Below are 22,621 nucleotides of genomic sequence, written 5' to 3' on the forward strand. Positions count from 1 at the left end.
AAATATCCGATTGGTAGTTTCCATTTACAATTTAAACTTACAAGCATAAAAACTTATGCTTCAGTGGCTGCTGTTTCACTACTTTCAACTGTAAGATTACCACCATAATCACAGTACCCTGTAAATTTATGTGCTTGTTTGTCCCAGATTACTTGTTTTTTTATGCACATTGCATCTAAAACAAGATTACATTCTTTGTTTTCTATATCTAGAATTTTTAAGAAAAGAAAAACTTCAGAGAAAAAACCAGGTTCTCCGTTTATATATGAAGTCCAAGATCTTATTACTGTTGGATGAGGAAGCTTAAATATTGTGTTAAAATAAATTGTGTTCAAAATAATATACATATTATTTAATATAATGAATTTCCAAAATGCATACTAACCGGCAGTACTTGTAAGCTTTTGGAGAGTAATAATTCAAGGTAAGTGCAAACTTTTTAAGCTCATCGCTGTATCTTTGACCTTTAGCATTTTTATTTTTGTTTTTTAAAGGGTCAGTGTACGCTTTATCTACACGGACACCCGGGTGCGAAATTTTAAAACATGTCATGGCGCATTTACCATCAGACAATCAAATATCAGATAGGGCATAGAACACTTCTTCCGAACATTGTTGCCAACATCAAAAAATAATACTTTAAAAAACAATAATGTTGTCATTAATTTATTATGGTGTGCACCAAACAGCTAAATATAACGTGAATAAAATGAATTTTATTATAGTTAATAACAAATTAATAATATCATTATATCAATCACTTAATATATATTATATAGGTACAAATTAAATTTGATGTCTCTAAATATGTACCTACACGGAACGTTTCCACGAATATCTTTAGCGTGGATTTATTTAATTAAATTCTATATAAATACGGGGTGCTATTTATAAACTATTATTTAATTATTCAATATCACGATTACACGATTGTGTAATAGGTACTAATTGGTATATTTTAAGTGCTATTCTACTGTTATTCATTATTATTTATTTGATTTTGGTCTTTACTCTTTAGTATTAGACATTGGTAGTTTAGTGTCAGTCCCATGCAAAATATATTTTATCATGGTCAGTCCGTAGTACTCTGTCAGTCATGGCTAAATAATATAGCAATTAAAGCATTTAAAATTAAGTAAAAACTATTATAATTTATAATAATATTCAAATAACATTTATTTAAGGGATTGAATTAACAAAATACTTTTACACATATTATTATAAAAATGTTAAAATAATATAAAGGTATATAAATAGTAAAATTAAAGCTAGTTATTAAATATTAATTACAGTCACAGTAATTTAATGCTATAGATTAAATTAGCACAAGTCAAAAAAATTACTTGCAAATTTTCGAGATTTTGAAATGGTTCGTAAAAAAGTTTAGGTTTAAACATTTAAAAATAAAATAATAAAATACAATAATTGTTAGATAAAAAAATATAATGGTATATAAATATTAAATTTAAGCTAGTGACCTAGTGTGTCAATACATGTAATTTAGCATATAAGTAAAAAGCTTAGTATAATATAATATGTCAAAAAATCAGTATAATAATATAATATGTAAAAAAATCAGTATAATAATATAATATGTAAAAAAAATCAGTATAATAATATAATATGTAAAAAATTTAGTTTAATAATATAAGTAATGTGTCAATACATTTTGTCAAAAATAAATAATATAATAGGTACTAATTATTTAGCACTATGTGTCGCTTCTAATCTTTTGTTCTAATCAACGCAATAAGATAAATTGTGTGGCATTTTTTGTGGTTTCAATTGAGTACTTTCAGGGTTAAATGGTTTTGGGGTATATGGCAGAACACTAGAATTAGGTTGGCTCCCATAGCTGTGTTCTGGAATGCGTTTCCACTTAGGAACCCTTCCTGCAGCTAAATTTTTTCTTCCTTTAATTTCAGTTGTACGTCTGGATCTAGCTGTAGGTTGTGTTCCAATGCGCTTGTTTCCAACCAATTTAAGTTTCTTGGAAGTTGGATCAAGACCAGAATATTTACCAAATGTCATCATAGCTGAAAGTAGACTAGCATGTGTCTTTACATTTTTCTTAAATGAATTACTCATTGCTTTAATTCGAGGTATAAAGTAAGTTTCATCTGATTTTAATACATCTCTCATTTTTTGTACCATCTCATCAAACATTTGTAGACCATTACTAGCAGTTTCACTTTCATTGTTTTCCATGTTGTCGTTTTCTTCCATTGTAACCTCATTGGCTATTGTATCTTGAACACAATTTATACTAATACAGTAAAACCTCGTTAAGACGCTCCCGTTTAATACGCCATCCCGCTTAACACGCGGATTTTTCCCGGTCCCAGGTAATTGTACACTTTTAACATTGAAAAAAACACGCTTAATATTTTGTTTTATTTCGTTTTCAGTATTTACTGATATAGATTGAGGTTGCTTTAGAATTGAACCATACCACCCATTTTCAATTTCTGAGCTTCCAGTGGCAATTATATGTAATGTTTTTCTGGTGTCTTCATTAGTAAGTAAACAAAGCGTAAGATCAACATTTAAGCTTGATGCAACAAATATCTGGTATTTGCAAGGTTTACCAGTACAACCTTCTGGACATGAACAAATTCCTAAATCCAGGTCTATATGGTAGAGTGTATTTTTATGATTATTTTTAACTACATATATTGATTCCATATCTTTAAATTCTAAATGTTCTTTTTGTGATTCAGTTAATAAAAAATTTTTTTTTAAATATTGTGCAGGGCGATTAGCTGCAATATCTAATAACTTAATTTCATAAAATGCATCAAGATCATTAACGACAAAAAAAAATAACTGTACAGGAGAATATGCCTTTGTTCTGTCAAGTATTGTATCTTTTACAATCTTAACTCCTGCTTCACAGATGTTATTTGTGTTTTGTCCACGTGTAATCAATGACTGTCTTAAGCAAAGTGCCCATTCATTACATCGCTGAAATAAACCTACTACATAACTCTCAAACCTAGAATATTGTTTTGTCAAGTCATCGTTCATAATTTCTTGGTAAAAAATTTCTAATTCTACAAAAGTTTTTGAATACAACATTTTTTTAATTTTTTTATAAAGAATTTGACGATGCTGTAATATTATACCATGATGAGAGTCCCATAAGTACCGCCAAGCTGCCTGTAATTAGAGACACATTTAGATTAATATTTTAGAATTAAAGTTCTTAGATCTTCAACTTTGAGAATGGTTGAAGCGAATGGTATGCATAAGAAAAAACTAAAAATAATAATTGTTATGTTATATTATATTTTATATCCCTACCTGTAATACATGAAATATGCACAATAGTAGAGTTGATCGAGGAAAAGCTTCACGTAGTGCATTTCTCTCTGTAGCTGAATCGTCGGACATAAAAATTTTTGGTCCATTTATTCCACGTCCACCTAATGCATGTTGTGGGAGCAACTTTTTCCATAATTCCAATCCTAATGAAATAATCCTTGATGATTCACTGGTCAATATTAATGTACAAATTAAAAGTCCACCAGCACAACTATTTGTATAAATTAGGAAAATTTTGCACCCATATCGATCAACATTTCCAGAAGCATCAATAAATAATATTTCTCCACTTTCATGTACACCGGAACTTATTCGTTTCATGAGTGGACTTGCAATAACAATAGCAAAGTTTCCATCCTCAAGGGTCTCCATCAGAGCACAAGTAGAACTACATTCATCATTATATTGATTTACTGTATTTCTCAGCCAGTCTATCATTGGTTCACCATGTGGTGTCTAGACACTACGTAATTTTAATATCGCCCATTACCGCCAACTTAAAACTCGACATTGCCTGAAAACCGCCATAATTATTAATTATGGCCCATAAGTGAATACGTTACTACGTAATTTTGATATATATTTGTAATACCTAAGTACTTTATTACTTTGCTAATTTGCTTTTGTGATTTGCTATTATAAGTACAAACTATAACTTACCTTTTACCTAACCACGTTATTTTTGTAAAGCACCTAAATTGTAAGTTGTAACACATTAAAAAATAAGGGAAGTATACAAATAATTCAAATACAAATAAATAACAAGAAACATTTCCAAACTGAAATTTTGTCTGCATACATTATAATAATGTAATTATGCTTGTTCAATATTTAATAACGCAATTACTTCATCTACTACAATGGTTTCTATATCTGTATTGTCTGTAAGTTTGTAATTAAATTTTTGTAACATCTAATCAGATGGTTCAAAATCTATACAATACATTTCCCGTTACTAAAATAAATAAAAGCATATTTATATGATTTAATAGTTTACAGAAAACATATTACGTAGGAATATAAAATACTCACATTTAAATAAGTCGAATTCTTAGTAAAGTTTCTAAGGTAGACATTTGCATTCGGTTTCTAGACTTTGTTTTTACAGAATTCATAATACTAAAAACTCGCATTTGCTAAAGTCAATGAAAGGCATCTTAAGACAAATTCAGATAATTCTTTGAATGCCTGTTTTCCACCACTTTCTTTAAAATGAAAAACTTTGACCCAAAATGTAGCCGTATCAATATTCTCGATCAAAATAGTACTATCTATTATATCATTATATTTAAAATTTGTCTACCTACGCCACTGAGTTTCCATAGCTTCAACATCAACATTATCCACTAAAGATTAATTAATTAGCATTAAAATACATATTAAATTATGTAAAAAATAGGTATTTATATTTACTTGATAATTCTAATGGTAAATTAGCAAATGTAGGTGGTATGATAGAAAATACTGATATAGCTTAAAATATCTAAGTTTTTGTGTGCGTTTTGCATTACCTATGGGGTAATCGCTTCAAAAGTTCTTGGCAAAGGCCCAATAAAAAATTTGTAGAATTACTTTTAACCACATTTAACAATTTTTTATCTGCAAGTGTCGAAAAAACATATTCAATATCTACTGCATCTATTGGTAAAAGAGCCAGTGAATTTTTCAAAGTGTTAGATACTTAATCGATATATTCTAAAATAAAACATTTGGATATTCATCATCACGTAAGAAATTGGACTTGATTAAACGCTTTGATATAGACATCATAACTATCATACATCATACTATTTAAGTTAAATCAGCATTCTCAGATAAGAATTTCAAATTTACATCATTAACTTCTCTTAGTACAGGTTTCAAAAATGTTAAATATAATAATTTAAAGTCATCCTTAAACATATTTGATAATATTTTGGCACTATGGCATTTTCTTTTAGTGATGCTATATTGAAACAAGTTTTAGTTCTAACCATTGATCTAAAATTACTTTGATACAGTTGTAAAAGGCTAACCTTGTAGCACATAGTTTTATAAGTTTAGTGTGTTTACTACCATCACACCAAATTTTTAGTACGATAGGGGCATAGGGTCGCTGGAATAATGGCTCTGCTCGTACAGGGGCGTCATTTGGAGGGGGCAGGTGTATGCATTTACCCGACCCTAGATTTTAATGTAGCCAAATAGGGACGGCTTTTCTTTAATCTTAATTCTACTGACTATTCTAGAATATACTATATAATATAGAAGTCTGTAGTATATCTTAATATAATTAATACGTATGTACGTATGTACTAAAGACCTGCAAGGACCGGGCCTTAAAAATAAAATCGGCTAAATCGGGTTTTTTTTTGTGAATTTTTTGGGCCATGTCGGTCCGGACTTAAATTAAGGTTGGACCACACAGGTCTTGATAAAACTGAATAACTTTTAACTCAACATTGTTATGATGTAAAGCTGGGAAGTTTGAGCAATTAAAATGGAGAAGTGACAGCTTAGATTAGTATGCAAAAAGGAACTCTGCAATACTGAATAATAATAAAAAAAAATTAACAAAACAATAGGATTAAGAGAGTGAAAAGTTATAAAAAATACGAAATAATGAATAGCATTACCACAATAATGCATCACTACACTGTAATTAACAATCTATAAGTTTCTATATTCTCGTTAAATTAAATTAATATGGTAAAACTTGAGATAATAATGAACTTTTCATTGAAAAATAATCTATAAAAGCTATAACTAGTTCAATACATATTTGGTTTAGCTCACCTATTCCTGGTTCATATTCTATGTTATTATGTTAATATCTGCTTATGACTATTTTGGTTCGTTGTCGTCAACCTAATTTCAAATATGTTTAATAATACTATAATATACTATACTGCGTTAATATATATTAATCAACGATACATTTTTATTCAATTAAATCATAGTTCTAACCTCTTCAGAATCACGGAACATACAATTATATAACAATTAAATATAATAGTACCTAAGAGAAATAAATTCAAAATTACATACACGATAGTTTACATATGGATGAATTTTTTTTTTTTTTTATTGATCTAAAAAAACATCGACAACAAAGGCCATTAGTTATAAACTTATAAACAAGTTATGATTTTAAACAGATTTAAGATGTATAATTAATTAGGTTACATATACAGTCTCCTCTTTCCGGTTGAGCTTTAGGTTTGTCCAGCGGAAGATATCGTTTAATTTGGTATTTTGTATGTTCCAAATTCGATTGATTTTAAATTATACAATAATTGTGTAGGTGATACGAGTAAAGACGATGAAACTCAAAATTTTTTCCTATGAAATGTTTTTAAATTGTCGATAATTTTAAAATGTAAACCGACAACTTTCTTCGAGTTCATATAATAATCATGTTTCAGTTGTTTCGCAGAAAACAGATTAATAATCACTAGTCTAGACAGATTAGTACAATCTTGGCTAGACGGATAACACCGATAATTAATTATACATTAGTTTCAAATTAAAACACAATTAACGATTTGTAAATCATCTAAATTCTTTAAAATCAAAACATAGTAAGTAGAAAATAAAAAATATAAATTGTTTAAAATTAATTTACCAATAGTTTAAATTTTGTAACTAATTTAATTAGGTATTTAAAATACACTAGTTAATATGATTGTAAGCAATTAATTTCATATTTTTTTTTTAATAATTATACTGGTTATAATTAATTTTATATATCTTAAACCAGTATTTTCATAACCACGGTGCTTGTAGCTTGCTATTGCTAAATCTCTACTAAATATATTAAAAGTAGCTAATTGTAGGTACTCAATATTTCAAATGTATACGTATGTCGTATACTATGATTATATTTTCTTTATTGTCTTAACAAAAAAAGCAATTTCCCAATGCATGAGTATCATCAATGGATTGAAATTGTGAACCAATTATTAATGAGTGTATGGTAACAAGTTTTAAATTTTTAAAAAAAAAAAGTCACTATTTTTCTTACTAATAAGTAATAAGTAATAACATATTAAGATGAAATATGTAGACATAAAAGGTATACAGTTATAACTTCTAACGCTTTTAAGTATTTAAAATATAATGTTTAAATTATTTATAATTTATAACTTATACATTTTTTCTAAGAAAAATATATCGTTATCATTATAACTCTTTTACAAGATCGGGTCCATGAAAAGCTTTTAGTATTTGTTTAATTTTAGCAGTAATATCACTAGGTACAAGGTCTTTTGCCAATAGGTTTGCTGTATGTGCATTACATGTCAAATGCCACAGTGTTGATAATCGTCCCATCTTAACCATATTTGCGGCATTATCCGTTATCACAGCATATATGTCAGTATTATGTTTTTCTTTAGCCAAATCAATACATGATTCAACTATTTTACATAGTTCAGTACTAGTCTCTCTAACACCAGTCATATCAAAAGATTCTAAAAACATTGCTTCACCAGATGATGAATGAAGCATCCAGGCAACATTTTTGGTATTTGCACTTTCATTTTTCCAACCATCTATTAAAAGTGCTGAATTTTTTTTGAAACTATTAGATTGACAAAATTTCATAAAAACATCATCCAAAAGTCTTCCAGATAAAACTTTTCGTGTTGGAACTTTATAGGCTGGTCTAAGATTTTGGCAAAAATTTTTAAAATGTAACGATTCAATAACCGAAAATAGAATGTTACAGCCGAAGAATAGTTTTGCTAGAGCTAAATTACATTTATCTATTTCAGATGGTGTAATTTTATCATAAAAAGATCTAACAGGGCCCTGTAGCATTGTTTTATCCTTTTTCATTTTTCTTTGAAGTTGAATTCAATGGATTTTTTTGAGGTTGTTGGTGTTGAATCACTTGAATCTGTTGATACTTTAATAGTGTTATCAATATCGTAATCATCAGAATATTTAGAATTATCATTAATATTTGCCTTATTTGGTGTACTACATGTAGCTGGAACAAATGTAAGTGTATCATTTTGTGCTGACAGGATAGAACCTATTTGGGATATGGTCAATGGTGTTTCTTTCAGTTTATTTTCATTTGGTGTATCTATTTGTTCACTATCACTTGAATCAGAAGTATTAATAAAAATTCTTTTCCTCTTACTTGCATTGTTACTAACCATCAAATTACTAATGGACTGTGGTGAACTTGACTTTGGTGGTATAGGTATAGATGTAAACAAACAAATGTTTCTGTGGGTTTTTAACGTATCAACACTTGTGTTCCTTAATGTCTTATGGCAAACCATACATAAAGCATTGTATTTATTATCTAAAACAACAATAAAGATACAATACAATTATTATTTTCATTGAATGATAAGTTTTAATATTAACTATTAAAGTATTAAGTATTGTAGAGTAATAACTTAGTTACCTATGAATTATGATTAATTAATATAATTATAATATTAAAATTGATATTAATTATGATATTTGACATAAGTTATTATTTATTTCAATTATTTTCTTACCTATTATTGGATCTTTGATACGATTAAAGCTCATATTCCAAACAGAATGTTTTGGTCGACCTCCAACTGACATGTTTTAAAATGTTAAATAATAAATATTATGCAATATTTAAATTTTAAATTTTAAATATTAAATATCTTAAATAGATATTTTTCATTTGATAAATGTAACAATAACTACTAAAGTAGTTAAGTATGCTACTATATCTTAGAAATCAAAAATTATAATTTAAAATGAATGTGATAAGTGTATGTATTATGTAATATGTATAACTGTATAAGTGATAACTGATAATAATTAATAAGCAATCAAATAACTGATTTATTGATATTAACAGTGTGACCAGATATCACAATAAAATTATATTTTTTAGTTATAATAATTGGATTTTAATGATTTTATATTTTATACATCGAATTATGTATAAAATATAGATGTATAATACGTAATGTATTATACGTATAATACATAGTATAATACACAAATTATACATTTATGTATAATACGTGCCAACCCTGGTATAAATAGTTTTCAAAATCTCAATCATATTAAAATTTCGAACAAATAATAAATCAACATGTTTCTGCAGAAACTTGACAATAATTTAAAAAGAAAAGCCGTCGATGATATGTTTACCAGGCCATCTAAAATTTTTCATTCTGAATTAAAAAATGCTCAGATGTAATTTACGTATTAATAAAAAATACTTAAGTAGACACACATACAAAAATATACCAGGCCGCAATTTATGTATGTGCGAAATATACCCGGGCCACCATTTACATAGAAAATTTAAAATTGAACTCAATTTACAGCGGCCACAGCCCACGAAACTATAAACCGAATAAATCCTTTGGATGCAAAGCCTTGATAAAATGTATTAAATTAGTTTTATATTTTTTAATCGTCAATCATGATTCCAAAGTGTTCCAATATGTACTTATAGTTATTTGTTTTATCTTAGGCGTGTTACTTTTTATATTATTATCTAGACTAGTACCAGCTTGCCAGACTGCGCTTCGTAAATAGTGAGTTAATGTTTACACATTATTATTTTATCATAGTTTTACATTTTGAATAATAATTTTTTTTTTTTTACTTTTTTGGACCAGAAGGGACGTAGTAGATTATTATATTTTTACCAGTCTTAATAACTGTGCAGTTGTTTATTATATTGTGAACTATTGGTAGACTAATAAGTAATAAGTAATAGGTCTAATATTTTTCACTACCTATATATTATTGTTATTAAATTGTTGGTCATACAGCTATTATGAATTGTTGAATTATATTTATTGGTTTAATTATTTTATTGGTAAAATAATTATTATTTCTGACGAGTCAAGAGAACTAATTATTATGTTCATTATATAAATCGATTGTGCCAAACAGGCTTTTTTTATTATAATTATAATTAAGCACAAATAAATATTTTGTAGAATACGCATTACGTAGGTAGTTTGACAGTATTTGTCCGACAATCATGATTTCTGCAATTCAAACTACTGCATACCCAATTATTTTTATGCGAATTAATCGTCTAGGTGTTAAGCGAATAAAGTGGTTGTTTTAAGAAGATGATAAAGTGATTTTACTGGTCTCATAGTATGTATACTTAAAACTAAGTTAAGAAAATAAGAACTTATGTTCAATTTGTTGAATATATTAAGATCTTTTAAAAAAAAAAAATTATCATTATTACTTCCCTAGTTATACCATTATAGTTCACTAGGTGGCAGTATAGGTAGTAATTAAGCGCCCCCCCCCCCCCATTCAATAGCTATCAAAACTGGCCACGATATAAAATTTAACACTGCTCATCTTTTTAAATTTGAAAATGAATTCAGTACCACACTGACAATCCATATGTACAATAGAGCTCTCCTAACCTTCACTTACAATAACGAAACAAACTATTTCAGGGCCTAAAACGGTAAGCAATAAAACTTTCAAAAAATAAACAGTATATTAAATCATGTTTTAAGTGTTTCATTGCATATATATTTACCAAATCACTAACAGATTATACATTTTAATATTTATTTATTTAATTAAATTTTATTTAAATAATTACCTATTTTATTTCGTATAGTTAAAAACATTGAATGTTTGTTTTTAGAATTAAAAAAACAATTTTGCATTTTTAATGTGTTATTTTATTATTGATTGAAGTGTTTTGATTACATTTTTTATATTTCTAGGCGTTATAAACAAATTGTTTCAAATCAAAAATTGAAAGTTGGTAACGATATGAGGTAAGTTATAACTATTTATACGCTATAATTATAAATATTTTTAAAATTATTATAACTAAAAACAATTGTATACACTACAATTAAAAAGTTATAGATATGTTATTCAATTATTATTATTTAGTTACACATTTAGCTGGTATTTTAAAATTAAAAATATTTGTTTCAATTACATTGCAATATTTCATTAAAATTAACTGTAAAAAATGTTTTTTAAGTTGGGGAAAAATTAATCATTTATTATTATAAATTAAAATATTATTTTTTTATGTATTGCTAATTAGAATACTTACCTTCAGTTATTAGAATTGTCTACTGTATGGACCATAAATATATTATTTTTTTTATCACATTAGTATTATTATGATTATATTCTTAGGTAGTAGTAGTATAATTTCTGATCTTTTATTGGAAAATGGTCACTTTTTAGTTTTTACAGACCGTATTATAATAGAATATATAGACCATACTATATTGTTAAAACTACTTAACGTGGACACTTTGTACGGTCGGGTAAAAATGTTCATTTCAAAACGTAGATACTTTATGTACTATTATGTACATAAAGTATATATTAGGTATTTTAAATATAAGTTATATACCTGAGTAATAAGCATATATAACGTAAATTATTCAAATGTAAAAATTTAATAAAAAGTCAATATTACAAAATTCAATATTTATATACTATATTAACAACTATAACAAGTCAAAATATTCAGTTTTTTTAAAATTATTAAGTACTACTATATTATCAAAAGTTATATTAAAAATTAAATTAAAAATGTATTCAATACAAATATAAATAGATAATAATATTGAAACTATATGTCATATATAATATAGCCAATATAGTGAATTTTAAAATTCCAAATTTGTGATTTCTTAAATAATGCTAGTGCCTAGTTATATAAATTTAATAATTTATTGTCACCAATATTGGATTTTTGTCTTTTATGGAGGGGACTTGTTTATATTTTAATAAAATCTTAATTTTTACCCGACCGTACAAAATATTCGCGTTTCGCACTTTTAATGCTCAACCGTACAAGTAATCTAGAACCCTTTTATTTAGTAAGAATTAAATGTTTTATTTTCATTAAAAAAAAAAATATGTACCGTGTTTTCCAAAATGGAAATACATAGGAATACATCATAAAATAACATAATCATTATTATTTTCAAAATGGCATGAATATACAGTACCTACTACATCATTATTTTTATCGATCCAGACACGCTTTTCAATTTAATTCCCAAGTTTTTGCCGAATAAATCATTAACATCTATAACTTTTTACATTTCGACTGTCGAAATTCGACATAATTTGCTAAAACTCCTCATACTCTCGTCTCTCATTATTCATTTAAACACAACAATTTATCTATTTAACTATTGGTCCTATTGTGCCTACCTAATGAGCTCTCGCAGTGAGAATATAAACTTATTAAAGAGAATGGAGTGTAGAATAAATGGTCACACGAATCAATAAAGAAAAATATAAGAGTTATAACCTTCCTCTTCTCAAATAAAATATTTAGTACTATAGTTGCTCCTTTGTCCTATATTACTGTGCCATATCATCACTTGTATCAAGATGCATTTGTTTGTCTAACTTCTATACATATTTTTTCCAGTGACTATAAATTCACTCATTATATAGTATATTAAGTATAATTCTCAATGCATTACATTGTACGTGAATAATTAGGTATAATATTATAAAATTATTATTTTTTCATTTAATTTCATTACATGTTTAAGTTTGTAATATAATTTTCTTTATATTCTAGGTGCAGTATGCAGTTTTTTATTATTTTAATAGCCTTAAGTTTGATTAAAAACTGTGAGCCAGATGAAATTGTTGGTTGGAACGTTCCACGTCGCTTTTGCTCATCTGATATACCAAATATCATGGGACTAGTTTGCCGACCCCGCAACCTTTCTTCAAGATTGGTTAAAAACATAATCGGTAAGCTATTTATATAATTTTATGCATTTGTTACCTTAGGTTTTTATTTTCATATTTACCAAAAATGTCGAATATTATGAAAATGTGATAAAATTTTACTTGAGTATAGAAAGATCGAATAAATAATAAATAAGATAAATGGTTAACTTCTACTAAATTAGGTAATCTTCTATACATATTTTTTGTATCTATAAATGTCGGAAAATAGGAATAATAATTTGAAAATTATAAAATACCTAGAAACTACTTATAATATAAACAAATATTTGTTGAAAAATGCTAGTCGCTTAATATTATTTTAATTATCTATATTAAAATTCTAAATTATTGTGTCTAGGTACTAAATACTAATTAAAATTTATCAAATACTTATATAAAATAATTTTAAAATCTTTTAAAAGTGAATATAATATAATAAAAATAAAATGTTTTTCTATTTAAGAGTCATTTAAGACATTTTAAACGTGTGTGGTTAAATAAAAATAATGTGTAAGAGATTACACCATTATTTTTTAGTCATGGAAAAATTAGTTCGTATAGAAGTTTTCTATTTTCTTCAAATAATTTAAATTGTTAATATGACACAATCAATTTTCTAGTACTTTAATTTAGGTACTTTTTTTGTTTCAGGTAGACGGCATCTAAGCATTCGACGAGGCATTGTAGATGATTGTTGCAAGAATGCGTGTACACCTTTATATATGCAGGAATATTGTCATAGTGACCTAGAGAAGTATATATTCTAAATTAAATTTCATTTTTATGCATTAATATTATAATTCTAAGTAGTAAGTTCTATAACTGCACCTACTCATTTATACTAATTAACTGTTTCGTGTTTTCCTAAATTAATTTATAACTACCTAATTGAACTAGGTACTAACTTATATACTTATACGCAGTTTTACCAATATCAGTTTGCCAAATATTCAAATTATTTTGGCAACATTTATTGATTATTGATTTAATTTGATCTACTATATTACCAAAATAAAAAAATAGCTACTAATAGTAAAATAAATACATTACAAAATATTAGCATATCCTAAGAAATAAAGTTCATCCTACTGTTTCCGCTTAGAATAGTTTTTCGTTTGTAATGATTAAACATTATTCTTTTATTTAAACATCATTTATTTACCAACTCATGCACACAGACGCTAGTCAAGGGTCTAAATCAAGAGTTGGTAATTTTTTTTATACTATTGGAGGATCTGTATAGATATTTTTATATTATATTATAAAAATATAAACATCTATACTTCTGGTTAGATTAATTAATTTTTAATCAATAGGTAATTACTCTACGATTAATGCTAATTACTGACATATGTTCACATTATGTACCTATATATTCGCTATACTTAAACAGCTAGGCGTTGATTTGTATTAATGTGTCTACATTCTTTAGCCGTATATTAAGTTAGTGAACCTAACATTTTATTTAAAAAATTGGTGGTCTGCACAACTAAATAATATAATGAAATTCCCACAAAATCTAAAATACGAAAGCGTGCGGCTTTTTTAAAAAATATATAGTGTATAACATGAAGAGTAAATAAATCTAAATATAGTGTATATAAAATCAAAGATATCTTATATGTAGTTATGGATGTCTAATGTACGTGTTGCTTGTAATTAATTTTTTTTTGAAGGGGGAGTATCTGTGTTTATTTATTAGCTAAAAGCTATTTAATCAGTTATCTGTGAGGAACTTACTTATATTATTATTTACAGAACTAGCACTGATGTTGTATTGATTTATACAAGCCGTCACGGATATAAAATGTTTACAACAACAACAACAACAACGCCAAAACCAACACCGCCAACAACAACAGCTGAACCTTTAGAAGTATGCTACCCAAAAATATCCATCACTTGGATATGAAAAGAATATAAAATACATAAATTTATATTTTAACTAGGTACATATGAATTATATATTACTATTCTGTATCTTTTTTTTTGTAAGAATTTATATTTCCAAAATAATTAACAGTTAGTTTGTATTTATAATTGAATATACTCGTAATATTTAAAACTTACCTTTATTATATTAATTTCGACTATCATAATACCTACAATAACTAATTTATTACCTGTTCAGTAGATAACTCCTTCTTATTATCGTATCCAGTGCTTGGGTATCAGTAGAGATAAAATAATAACATGCTAATAATTATAGTAATTATAGTAATAATAAATATAAAAATATAAGAATGTATGTAAATAGCAAAGTACGTAAGAAGTCACCAGTTTTGAAATAACGATATAAAAATAAATAAAAAATAATTTTAAGAAATAACAATATTAATAACATCGATAAGATCAATTATACAAAACTAAATAATAACTGATATCTTTTTTATTCTTTATTGCAATCCATAGGCGGAGATGCTGTGAAATATTGAGGGGGGCTCAAATATTTGATGCCAAACAGACCCCCACACCCCCAACAAACTAATTTTTACATTAAATCACTCATAAAAATTGTTCTCGTTATCATAATAACTTAAATAATTACAAACATAAAAAAAAGGATAATTAATAAAATACTATTACCATTTTTAACTTAATTTATTATTATTCTATTACATTTTTTGTTAAAAGTATTTAAAATAGCTAAGGCCCCGTAAGTCCCACCCCCCGATCTCCGCCTATGTAGCAATCAATTATTGTTTAATTGATAACATAATTGATGCACGGGCGCACGGCTCTATGAAATACACCACTAGCCGTTTAAAAAATATGTGTAACACGTACGATACCATCCTGTCATCCTGACCCGGTTTAACATTGACAATTCATTCTATGATAGATATTCATTCATAGGGAGAAGGTTTTCCTCGTGCATCTTTAAAGCTGAGTTTTTACACCCTTTTTGCTTACCTACTTTTTCCTATACTTAGAATATCTACATAGGCGCAATTAGAGTAAAAAATTGGGGGGGCTTCACTTCAGCCCATCACATAAATTTTTCAATCTGCCTCTCAGAAGCTTTTTTTCCACCCTTTACCCTCTATAGAAAATAATGTGCTTATTGGAAGGCAAGTAAAATTTAAAAAATAAAACAATAATTCACTTTTAAGTATAGGTAACAGATTTAATATAGTTTTTTTACATTTTATATTCTTATTTTTCTATTTTTATTAGCAAATGTATTTAAAATAATTTCGGTGTCAACAATAATATCTCTTTCAATATTAAGTATTGCCAATTTCGAAAACCGTTCCTGTGACATAGTAAACCTGAGATAATTATTAATTCTTCTCATTGCAGAAAATGACCGTTCGCAAGTAGCCGAACTGACCGGAAGAGTGATAGCCAATTGAATCATTTTAAAAAGATTTGGAAACGTATCTTTAGATATTTTTTCTTTGATGGTTAAATAGCTAGGAACTCCTTTTATCATATTTTTCAATACAGTCATCTCACATTTCAAATCATGAGGGATGACTTCAAACAAATTCTGTAAAGTAAAATACAAATATACAATTTTTAAATGAAATAGGTACTTGAAAAACATAAATCATATTTATAAAAAAAAAACCTTATAATGATTTATAAGTAATGATGATCCCTCAAAGTCTAATTTTAACAAGTTATCTACACAAGTCGCAATTTGAATGCTCTCTTCAGAAAATCTTTCTTTCATTTGACATATTATTGTATCTATTACTGGATAAAAAGCATGTATCTTCCAATATTCTTTTGGTTCTAATGTAGTGGTACTTGTATTATCACTTTGGTGATTATTTTCAGCTGAAGTTGATGACATAACCACATAATTTTTTAGATTAGTGGATTCCCTTCTCTGCCTTTTAGAGCCATCTAAGTTAAATATAAAAAAAAAAATATTATCATATTGAATTTTAAATATTTAATTAACTAACAGTATAATATAATGTACTATCAGTGGATAAAAATTTACACTAAGTACCTTGAAAGGGAACATTAATTTCAATTCCATTTTCTTTTGAAAATACAACCATTTTTTCCCACAGTTCACTGTAGTGAATAGAAGAACGATAACTTTTTAATGTATCAATTACTCCTTTTATCAAATTTGCAGAATTTCCAAGTGTTGCTGATTTTGACTGAAGTTGAATACTTAATATATTAACAACTTTTAGAATATCATGAAGAATGAATAAATAAGCTACAAATTTAAAATTTGATATTGTAGAAACAATACCTAAAAGAAAAAGCACAATAAAATCAGTTGCATTATATGAAACCAATGGTTATTTAATATTTTTCATAACATACCAATTGCTTGGGCAACACATTTACTTTGTTGATCATCAATTTCATCATTTAAAACTTTAGCTATGGCATTAAAATTTTTTATCACTGCATCACAGCTTTTAAAGCGGCAAATCCAACGAGTGTCACTTAACTGAGAAAGTGTTGTCTTTTTCATATTCAATTTAAATTGTAAATCAGTAAGTTTCCCGTTTCTTGTTGGATGAGAGAAATGAACATAGAGTGCCTCCAAAGCGTTAAATAAGTTTCTAGCATCCTCAAAAAAAATATATATAAATACAAATCAGAATAATAGGTATAATAAATATTAATTATGAATTTTACCTTTAAGTGCTTGCACATATCAATAACTACTAAATTAATCTTATGTGCCATACAATGTACATATACTGCACATTTAGCTGGAGGGTGAACTATTTTCAATTTTGCTTGAACACCTCCTATGTGACCTGACATGACATTTGCTCCATCATATGCCTGTCCTATGATGGGAATTTTATCTAATTTAGATGCATTTAAAAATTCAACCAATTTTAAAACCAAAGCATCTGCAGTTTGCTTTTCTGATACGTCAACAAATCCTAAAAATCGTTCATAGATGTCCATTCCGTGGGGATATCTTACACAAATACTTAATTGCTCTTGTTTGTGAGACCTAGTAAGTGTAGAAAACTTATTAAATATATAAAAACATATAATTAAAATATCAATTTTTACTTCCAAGATTGTATTTATTATTTACCTAGCCTCATCACACGAGATACTGAACATTCCACAATCTATAATTTTTTGTATAATGGTAGATTTAACATTTGCAGCACACGTCTCTATCAGTTCATTTTGTATACTCCAACTTGTATGGTTCAATAAGGTATTTTTATATACATTGCAAAAGTCTGGATAATGTTTTAATAAAAATTCACACATTTCTTTAAAATTACCTAGAACAAAAAAAAAACAAACAAATTTTAACAATGAAATTCAATTAAATAATTTTAAGGTACATTTTAAATAATATAATAAGTACCCTTATTAACTGATGTCTCATCTTCATGGTGTCCTCTAAACGCTATTCCTTGTCTGCCAAGATATAAAACAATATCAATTAAACATTTAATGTACATTCTATTTGTTTGTATTTCTTTTTGAAGAGCAGTAGACATCTTTGCAATAACATCACCATTTTTCACCGAGTTTTTATAAGCTGACCATCTTAAATTAGCAGTCATATGGTGGTCAGAAATTTCATGCAATTTTAATTTTGTTTTTCCTGTTTTTGCATGTCTAGTTCCACTCAACTATAATAGTAGAAATAGGTACATATTATTATATAATACATTTTAAAGATAATATTAAACAATTATGATCTATTAATGTAAATAAGTGTATTTAAAGTGGTTAAGCTTGCCTTTTCCCAATTATTAAAACCTGTTGTTACGAAAACATTTTTTACATGACCAGAACTTGTTGAAAACATTCTGCAAGGAAAGCAAAAAATAGCATCTTTCTCTATGCTATATTCAAGCCAGTTAAACTCCTTGAAATATTTGGAACAAAAAGATCTATTTTGTGATCCAAATGCTGTTTTAGGATAAACCTATATGCAATAAATTTATTATTTTACTTTTGTTATTAAATATTGAAGAAGGAAAAATATTATTTTAAATTCTGATTGGAGCTAAAAAGCTAGTACTCTTAAAATTATAAAATTATTATAACTTACCTTTAAAATAGGTTGCACAGGGCCAGAATCTAAATTACCTAGATCGACAATATCCAACTTATTTCCTTCTTTAGGACTTAATAATGTCGATTGACTTGTCTTATATTCAACTAAACAATTATTCACATCAGGAGACATAGAAACATCATTATCAGAAGTTGAAATAGTTGTTTCTGAATGACTAGAGTTATTTTCTCCTTCATTGTTAATTATACAATCTGTTTTTTTTTTTAAATTAAAATATATCGAAAACATTTTTAGTTTACTAACTTTTTTAAAATTATTTTAAAAAAGAAGAAAAAGAAAATTAAGTAATTATGATAAGTAATAACTTTTTATTCACAAAATAGCAAATGCCGAAATATAATCACAAAGCATGATGCACGAATGAACGGAATGAACGAATAATGAGAGTACGTTTGTAATGTTTGTATTAGGAATGCAATCGTAATTGAATGGTCAATGCAGTATTGCAGTCTAAGAAATAAATATAACAATAACAAATATGGTGGTGTATTGACGTATTGTAATACTTGTCTGCTAAGGACGGTTTGGTCGTTTGGTATGCTCGAATGTTAAATAGCGTCAATACAGTTTTTGTACTTTCTGTAAATGAGCTATTTATAAACCTACATAATAATATGACGTGACTGTATAACAGCTATACCTTATATTAATAAATTTCATTTGTCAATTGTGGCCACTCGCAAAACGACCGAGAATAGAAGCTATAAATAAAGTCGGGGATAATACTTTGTTTATTGATAATGATATACTGCGGTGCGCTATAATAAGTACGGTCTAGACTATAGAAATAATAGACTTATTATTTAAGACCATGATTACAATATTGTTACTAAAAAAAAAAATAACAAAAATTTATTTTATTCATTTTTTCAGTACTAATCACATAATGTTTTTATTTATCAATATAATAATTTAAAGTTCTGTATGGTTTTGGGGGGCTTTGAATGTTTTTTAGAGGGCTTAGCCCCTCCAGCCCCCCCTAATTGCGCCTATGACCACATGCAGTAAAAAATGTTAGAATCGTTTATTTCAAAACAAGCAAGTAAATAATCAGTAAATCTTACACCTTTAATAATTATAATTAATACTTAGAAAAATGTTTCCTTTAAATATTTAACAATTTGTTTAGATACATCCATCAAAGTCTAGTATAAAATGGGACCATTACAGTCAAGTGTTTAAATGTGATACAAAAACAATGTTGAAAATATGCCCTAAGATAACAAGGCACCACATAGAGTTAAACAATATGACAAAAATGAAAGTGAAATTTGTAACACAGGTATTTTATTAATTTGTTTTGTATAAACTTGTGACTATAACTTCTTAATCTTTATTATAAATAAACATTTTTATATGCACCTATAATGTTATTATGTTATGCTATATAAATATAGGTATTTAGTAATTCCATGGTTTTAGGCCTCCAATTTTATAAAGAAAAAAATATTAATGAACTTATGGATTCATTGGAAAACACAGAATTTTACACTTAGGATGAATAATATTTATGATGTGTTGAATAGAAAATTCCCAGCAGAAGGAATTAGGAAAAGCAGCAATGATTAAGTTTTTTTTATGTTACATGTTTGTGGCATATGTGTTAGTTAGACATTTATTTTAATGATCATATAATTTACATGTATCTATATTTGTGTCAATTTCTTAATTTCTGCTTGTAAGAATCTATATTTATATGTGTTGCAAATTTGTGTGGTTAAATACAGATTGTGTTAGGTAGATATTTTTTACATTCAATCAGACACAGATAATAGTTAAAAAATATTATATTCTTATTTATTTTTGAAGGTTTTAAAACAAAATCTACTATGGTTAGATGAATGGGAAAAAAATCTAGAAGATGGTCTTATACAAGAAAAAGAATTCCTCACTAAAGCTACTTCAGAATCTTTAAGGCTAACACTAAAGTCAACAATTGATTTAGTATTATTTTTACTAGAAGATTGTGGCTTTAGCTTTTTTGACTTCAAAATTAAATCAAGATAGTTTAGAAGTGAGTAACTATAATTTTATATTATACCTTAAATTTTTAAATGCAATAACAATTTATTTATACACTTGCGTGTATTAATGTTATTTTTGAACTAGTTGATTATTTAAATATGTTAATTAAACATTTCTATTAAATATATATAATTAATTTATACTAAATTTCAGAAATTTTTTGGTATAATACGACAAACATCAGGGCCAAATGATCACCCGACTACACCAACTTTCCTTCAACTTTACAGATTATTGTCTATTTGCTCATTAGTGAAACCACCAAGAAGTGGTAACTGTACAGTTATTGATGGTATCTAATTTAATTTGTAATTTGTAATATTGTTTGTAATAATATTTGTTTGATAATTTTAAACATATTACCTACTAAAAAATGTAGATATGGATTATACATTTATACATCATCAATAACTTTAACTGAGTTAAATAATGATGAATCATATGCCAGAGAAGAAAAAATTGAGAAACTAAAAAATTATATAGACAAAGTAGTTGAAGAAGGAAAATGGGACATGGATGATGTATTTAGAGAAACCAATTTTAATGATGATACAACATTTAATTGTGTTGTTTATTATTTGGCAGGGTAAATATTAAATTTAGTTTTGAATATTACTCTTGATTTGGTTTATAGATAGCTAAATGTTATAGATTCAATGTATCACTTTTTATTTTTCAAGGTATTTGGCAAGAAAGCTTAGTAAGAAAACAAAATGTCAACTTTGCTCATCAGGAATTAAAAATAATGATTCCATTGATAATAACTTAGCTGCAGCTAAGTTAACAAATCTTAAGTCTCGTGGTTATTTGACACAAGCAGATAGTGGCTTTTATATTTTGTTAAGACAAATTGAAAATTCATTTGCTCTTAATGCTCAAAGCCCAAATGCTTTTGATGATACTATTGACCATTTTTTTAACAACAATTATATAATTCCATTTCCTTGTGATGAACATAAGCATGAAATAGTTCAGTTTATTTTTGAGTCATATCTAACTATGATAATGAGACAATTCACTTGGATTAGCAACAAACAAAACAAAATCTACAAACAAAGTAAAGAAAAAATTGTCAAAATTAGTCCCCCATTAATTTACAATAATTATTTTCAAACACTATAAGTTGTTTATAGTAATTAATATTTTAATATTTATTTTGTTATTATGCATTTATGAAGAGTATAAACCAATAAAACTGATTAAAAATCACAATTAAATAATTCAATTTTATTTAATTAAATATGGAATAATGTAATGTAATAACTAATAATAATCACTACAATATTATGCTATACAATAATAAATAGGGCCTCCGAGTATATAATGTTTTAAAAACCTTAAAAATATGCAGGCACTATAAAACATGCATTTATGACTTTATCTTGTAGAAATATATCCTTAAAACTAAAAAATATGCTAAAAAATCTTTTATTTAATTATTTTTATATCTTTACATAAAATATTATGATAAATTTTCAATGGTGATGTGAAATATTATAATTTTAATCTGAAAAAGCAATAAACAAAAAT

General features: G+C 26.5%; 4 protein-coding genes across 4 annotated transcripts; 1 reads left to right on the top strand and 3 right to left on the bottom strand.

Annotated features, from left to right (window-relative positions):
- Positions 1–7,485: 7,485 nt before the first annotated feature.
- Positions 7,486–8,895, bottom strand: LOC132925314 (uncharacterized). The gene is made up of 3 exons (XM_060989721.1): positions 8,823–8,895; positions 8,214–8,620; positions 7,486–8,115 (listed from the first exon to the last, which is right to left on the bottom strand). Exons 1-3 carry the CDS (start codon positions 8,893–8,895, stop codon positions 7,486–7,488), a joined length of 1,110 nt encoding a protein of 369 aa, XP_060845704.1.
- Positions 8,896–16,174: 7,279 nt separating this feature from the next.
- LOC132926763 (zinc finger MYM-type protein 1-like) lies at positions 16,175–18,610 on the bottom strand. Its single transcript, XM_060991153.1, has 7 exons — positions 18,344–18,610; positions 18,059–18,257; positions 17,641–17,971; positions 17,320–17,572; positions 16,991–17,245; positions 16,601–16,881; positions 16,175–16,519 (listed from the first exon to the last, which is right to left on the bottom strand). The coding sequence occupies exons 1-7, from the start codon at positions 18,543–18,545 to the stop codon at positions 16,175–16,177; spliced, it is 1,866 nt and encodes a 621-aa protein (XP_060847136.1). The 5' UTR covers positions 18,546–18,610.
- A 66-nt stretch (positions 18,611–18,676) lies between these two features.
- On the bottom strand, positions 18,677–19,294 carry LOC132925315 (uncharacterized). Its single transcript, XM_060989722.1, has 2 exons — positions 19,040–19,294; positions 18,677–18,913 (listed from the first exon to the last, which is right to left on the bottom strand). Exons 1-2 carry the CDS (start codon positions 19,292–19,294, stop codon positions 18,677–18,679), a joined length of 492 nt encoding a protein of 163 aa, XP_060845705.1.
- A 152-nt stretch (positions 19,295–19,446) lies between these two features.
- On the top strand, positions 19,447–22,184 carry LOC132925316 (uncharacterized). Its single transcript, XM_060989724.1, is given in 7 exon segments — positions 19,447–19,452; positions 20,196–20,348; positions 20,876–21,010; positions 21,245–21,383; positions 21,491–21,677; positions 21,772–22,129; positions 22,131–22,184. Coding segments are annotated over 7 exon segments (1,032 nt in total).
- Positions 22,185–22,621: the final 437 nt, after the last annotated feature.

The sequence above is a fragment of the Rhopalosiphum padi genome, chromosome 3 (genome assembly GCF_020882245.1).
Source record: "Rhopalosiphum padi isolate XX-2018 chromosome 3, ASM2088224v1, whole genome shotgun sequence".
Classification (NCBI taxonomy): Eukaryota; Metazoa; Arthropoda; class Insecta; order Hemiptera; family Aphididae; genus Rhopalosiphum; species Rhopalosiphum padi.

Bases quoted from the DNA above. Each gene is read 5' to 3' on its own strand.
- LOC132925314 (XM_060989721.1), bottom strand. From the start codon at position 8,895: ATGTCAGTTGGAGGTCGACCAAAACATTCTGTTTGGAATATGAGCTTT. The intron at 8,621-8,822 runs GTAAGAAAATAA...TTGTTGTTTTAG, and splicing joins TATCAAAGATCCAATAATAG to ATAATAAATACAATGCTTTA. The intron at 8,116-8,213 runs GTATCAACAGAT...ACAATGCTACAG, and splicing joins ATATTGATAACACTATTAAA to GGCCCTGTTAGATCTTTTTA.
- LOC132926763 (XM_060991153.1), bottom strand. From the start codon at position 18,545: ATGACTGCTAATTTAAGATGGTCAGCTTATAAAAACTCGGTGAAAAAT. The intron at 17,972-18,058 runs GTAAATAATAAA...TACACTTACTAG, and splicing joins ATCTCGTGTGATGAGGCTAG to GTCTCACAAACAAGAGCAAT. The intron at 16,520-16,600 runs GTTTTTTTTTTA...TTTACTTTACAG, and splicing joins TACTTATAAATCATTATAAG to AATTTGTTTGAAGTCATCCC.
- LOC132925315 (XM_060989722.1), bottom strand. From the start codon at position 19,294: ATGTTTTCGATATATTTTAATTTAAAAAAAAAAACAGATTGTATAATT. The intron at 18,914-19,039 runs GTAAGTTATAAT...TATTGCATATAG, and splicing joins CTGTGCAACCTATTTTAAAG to GTTTATCCTAAAACAGCATT.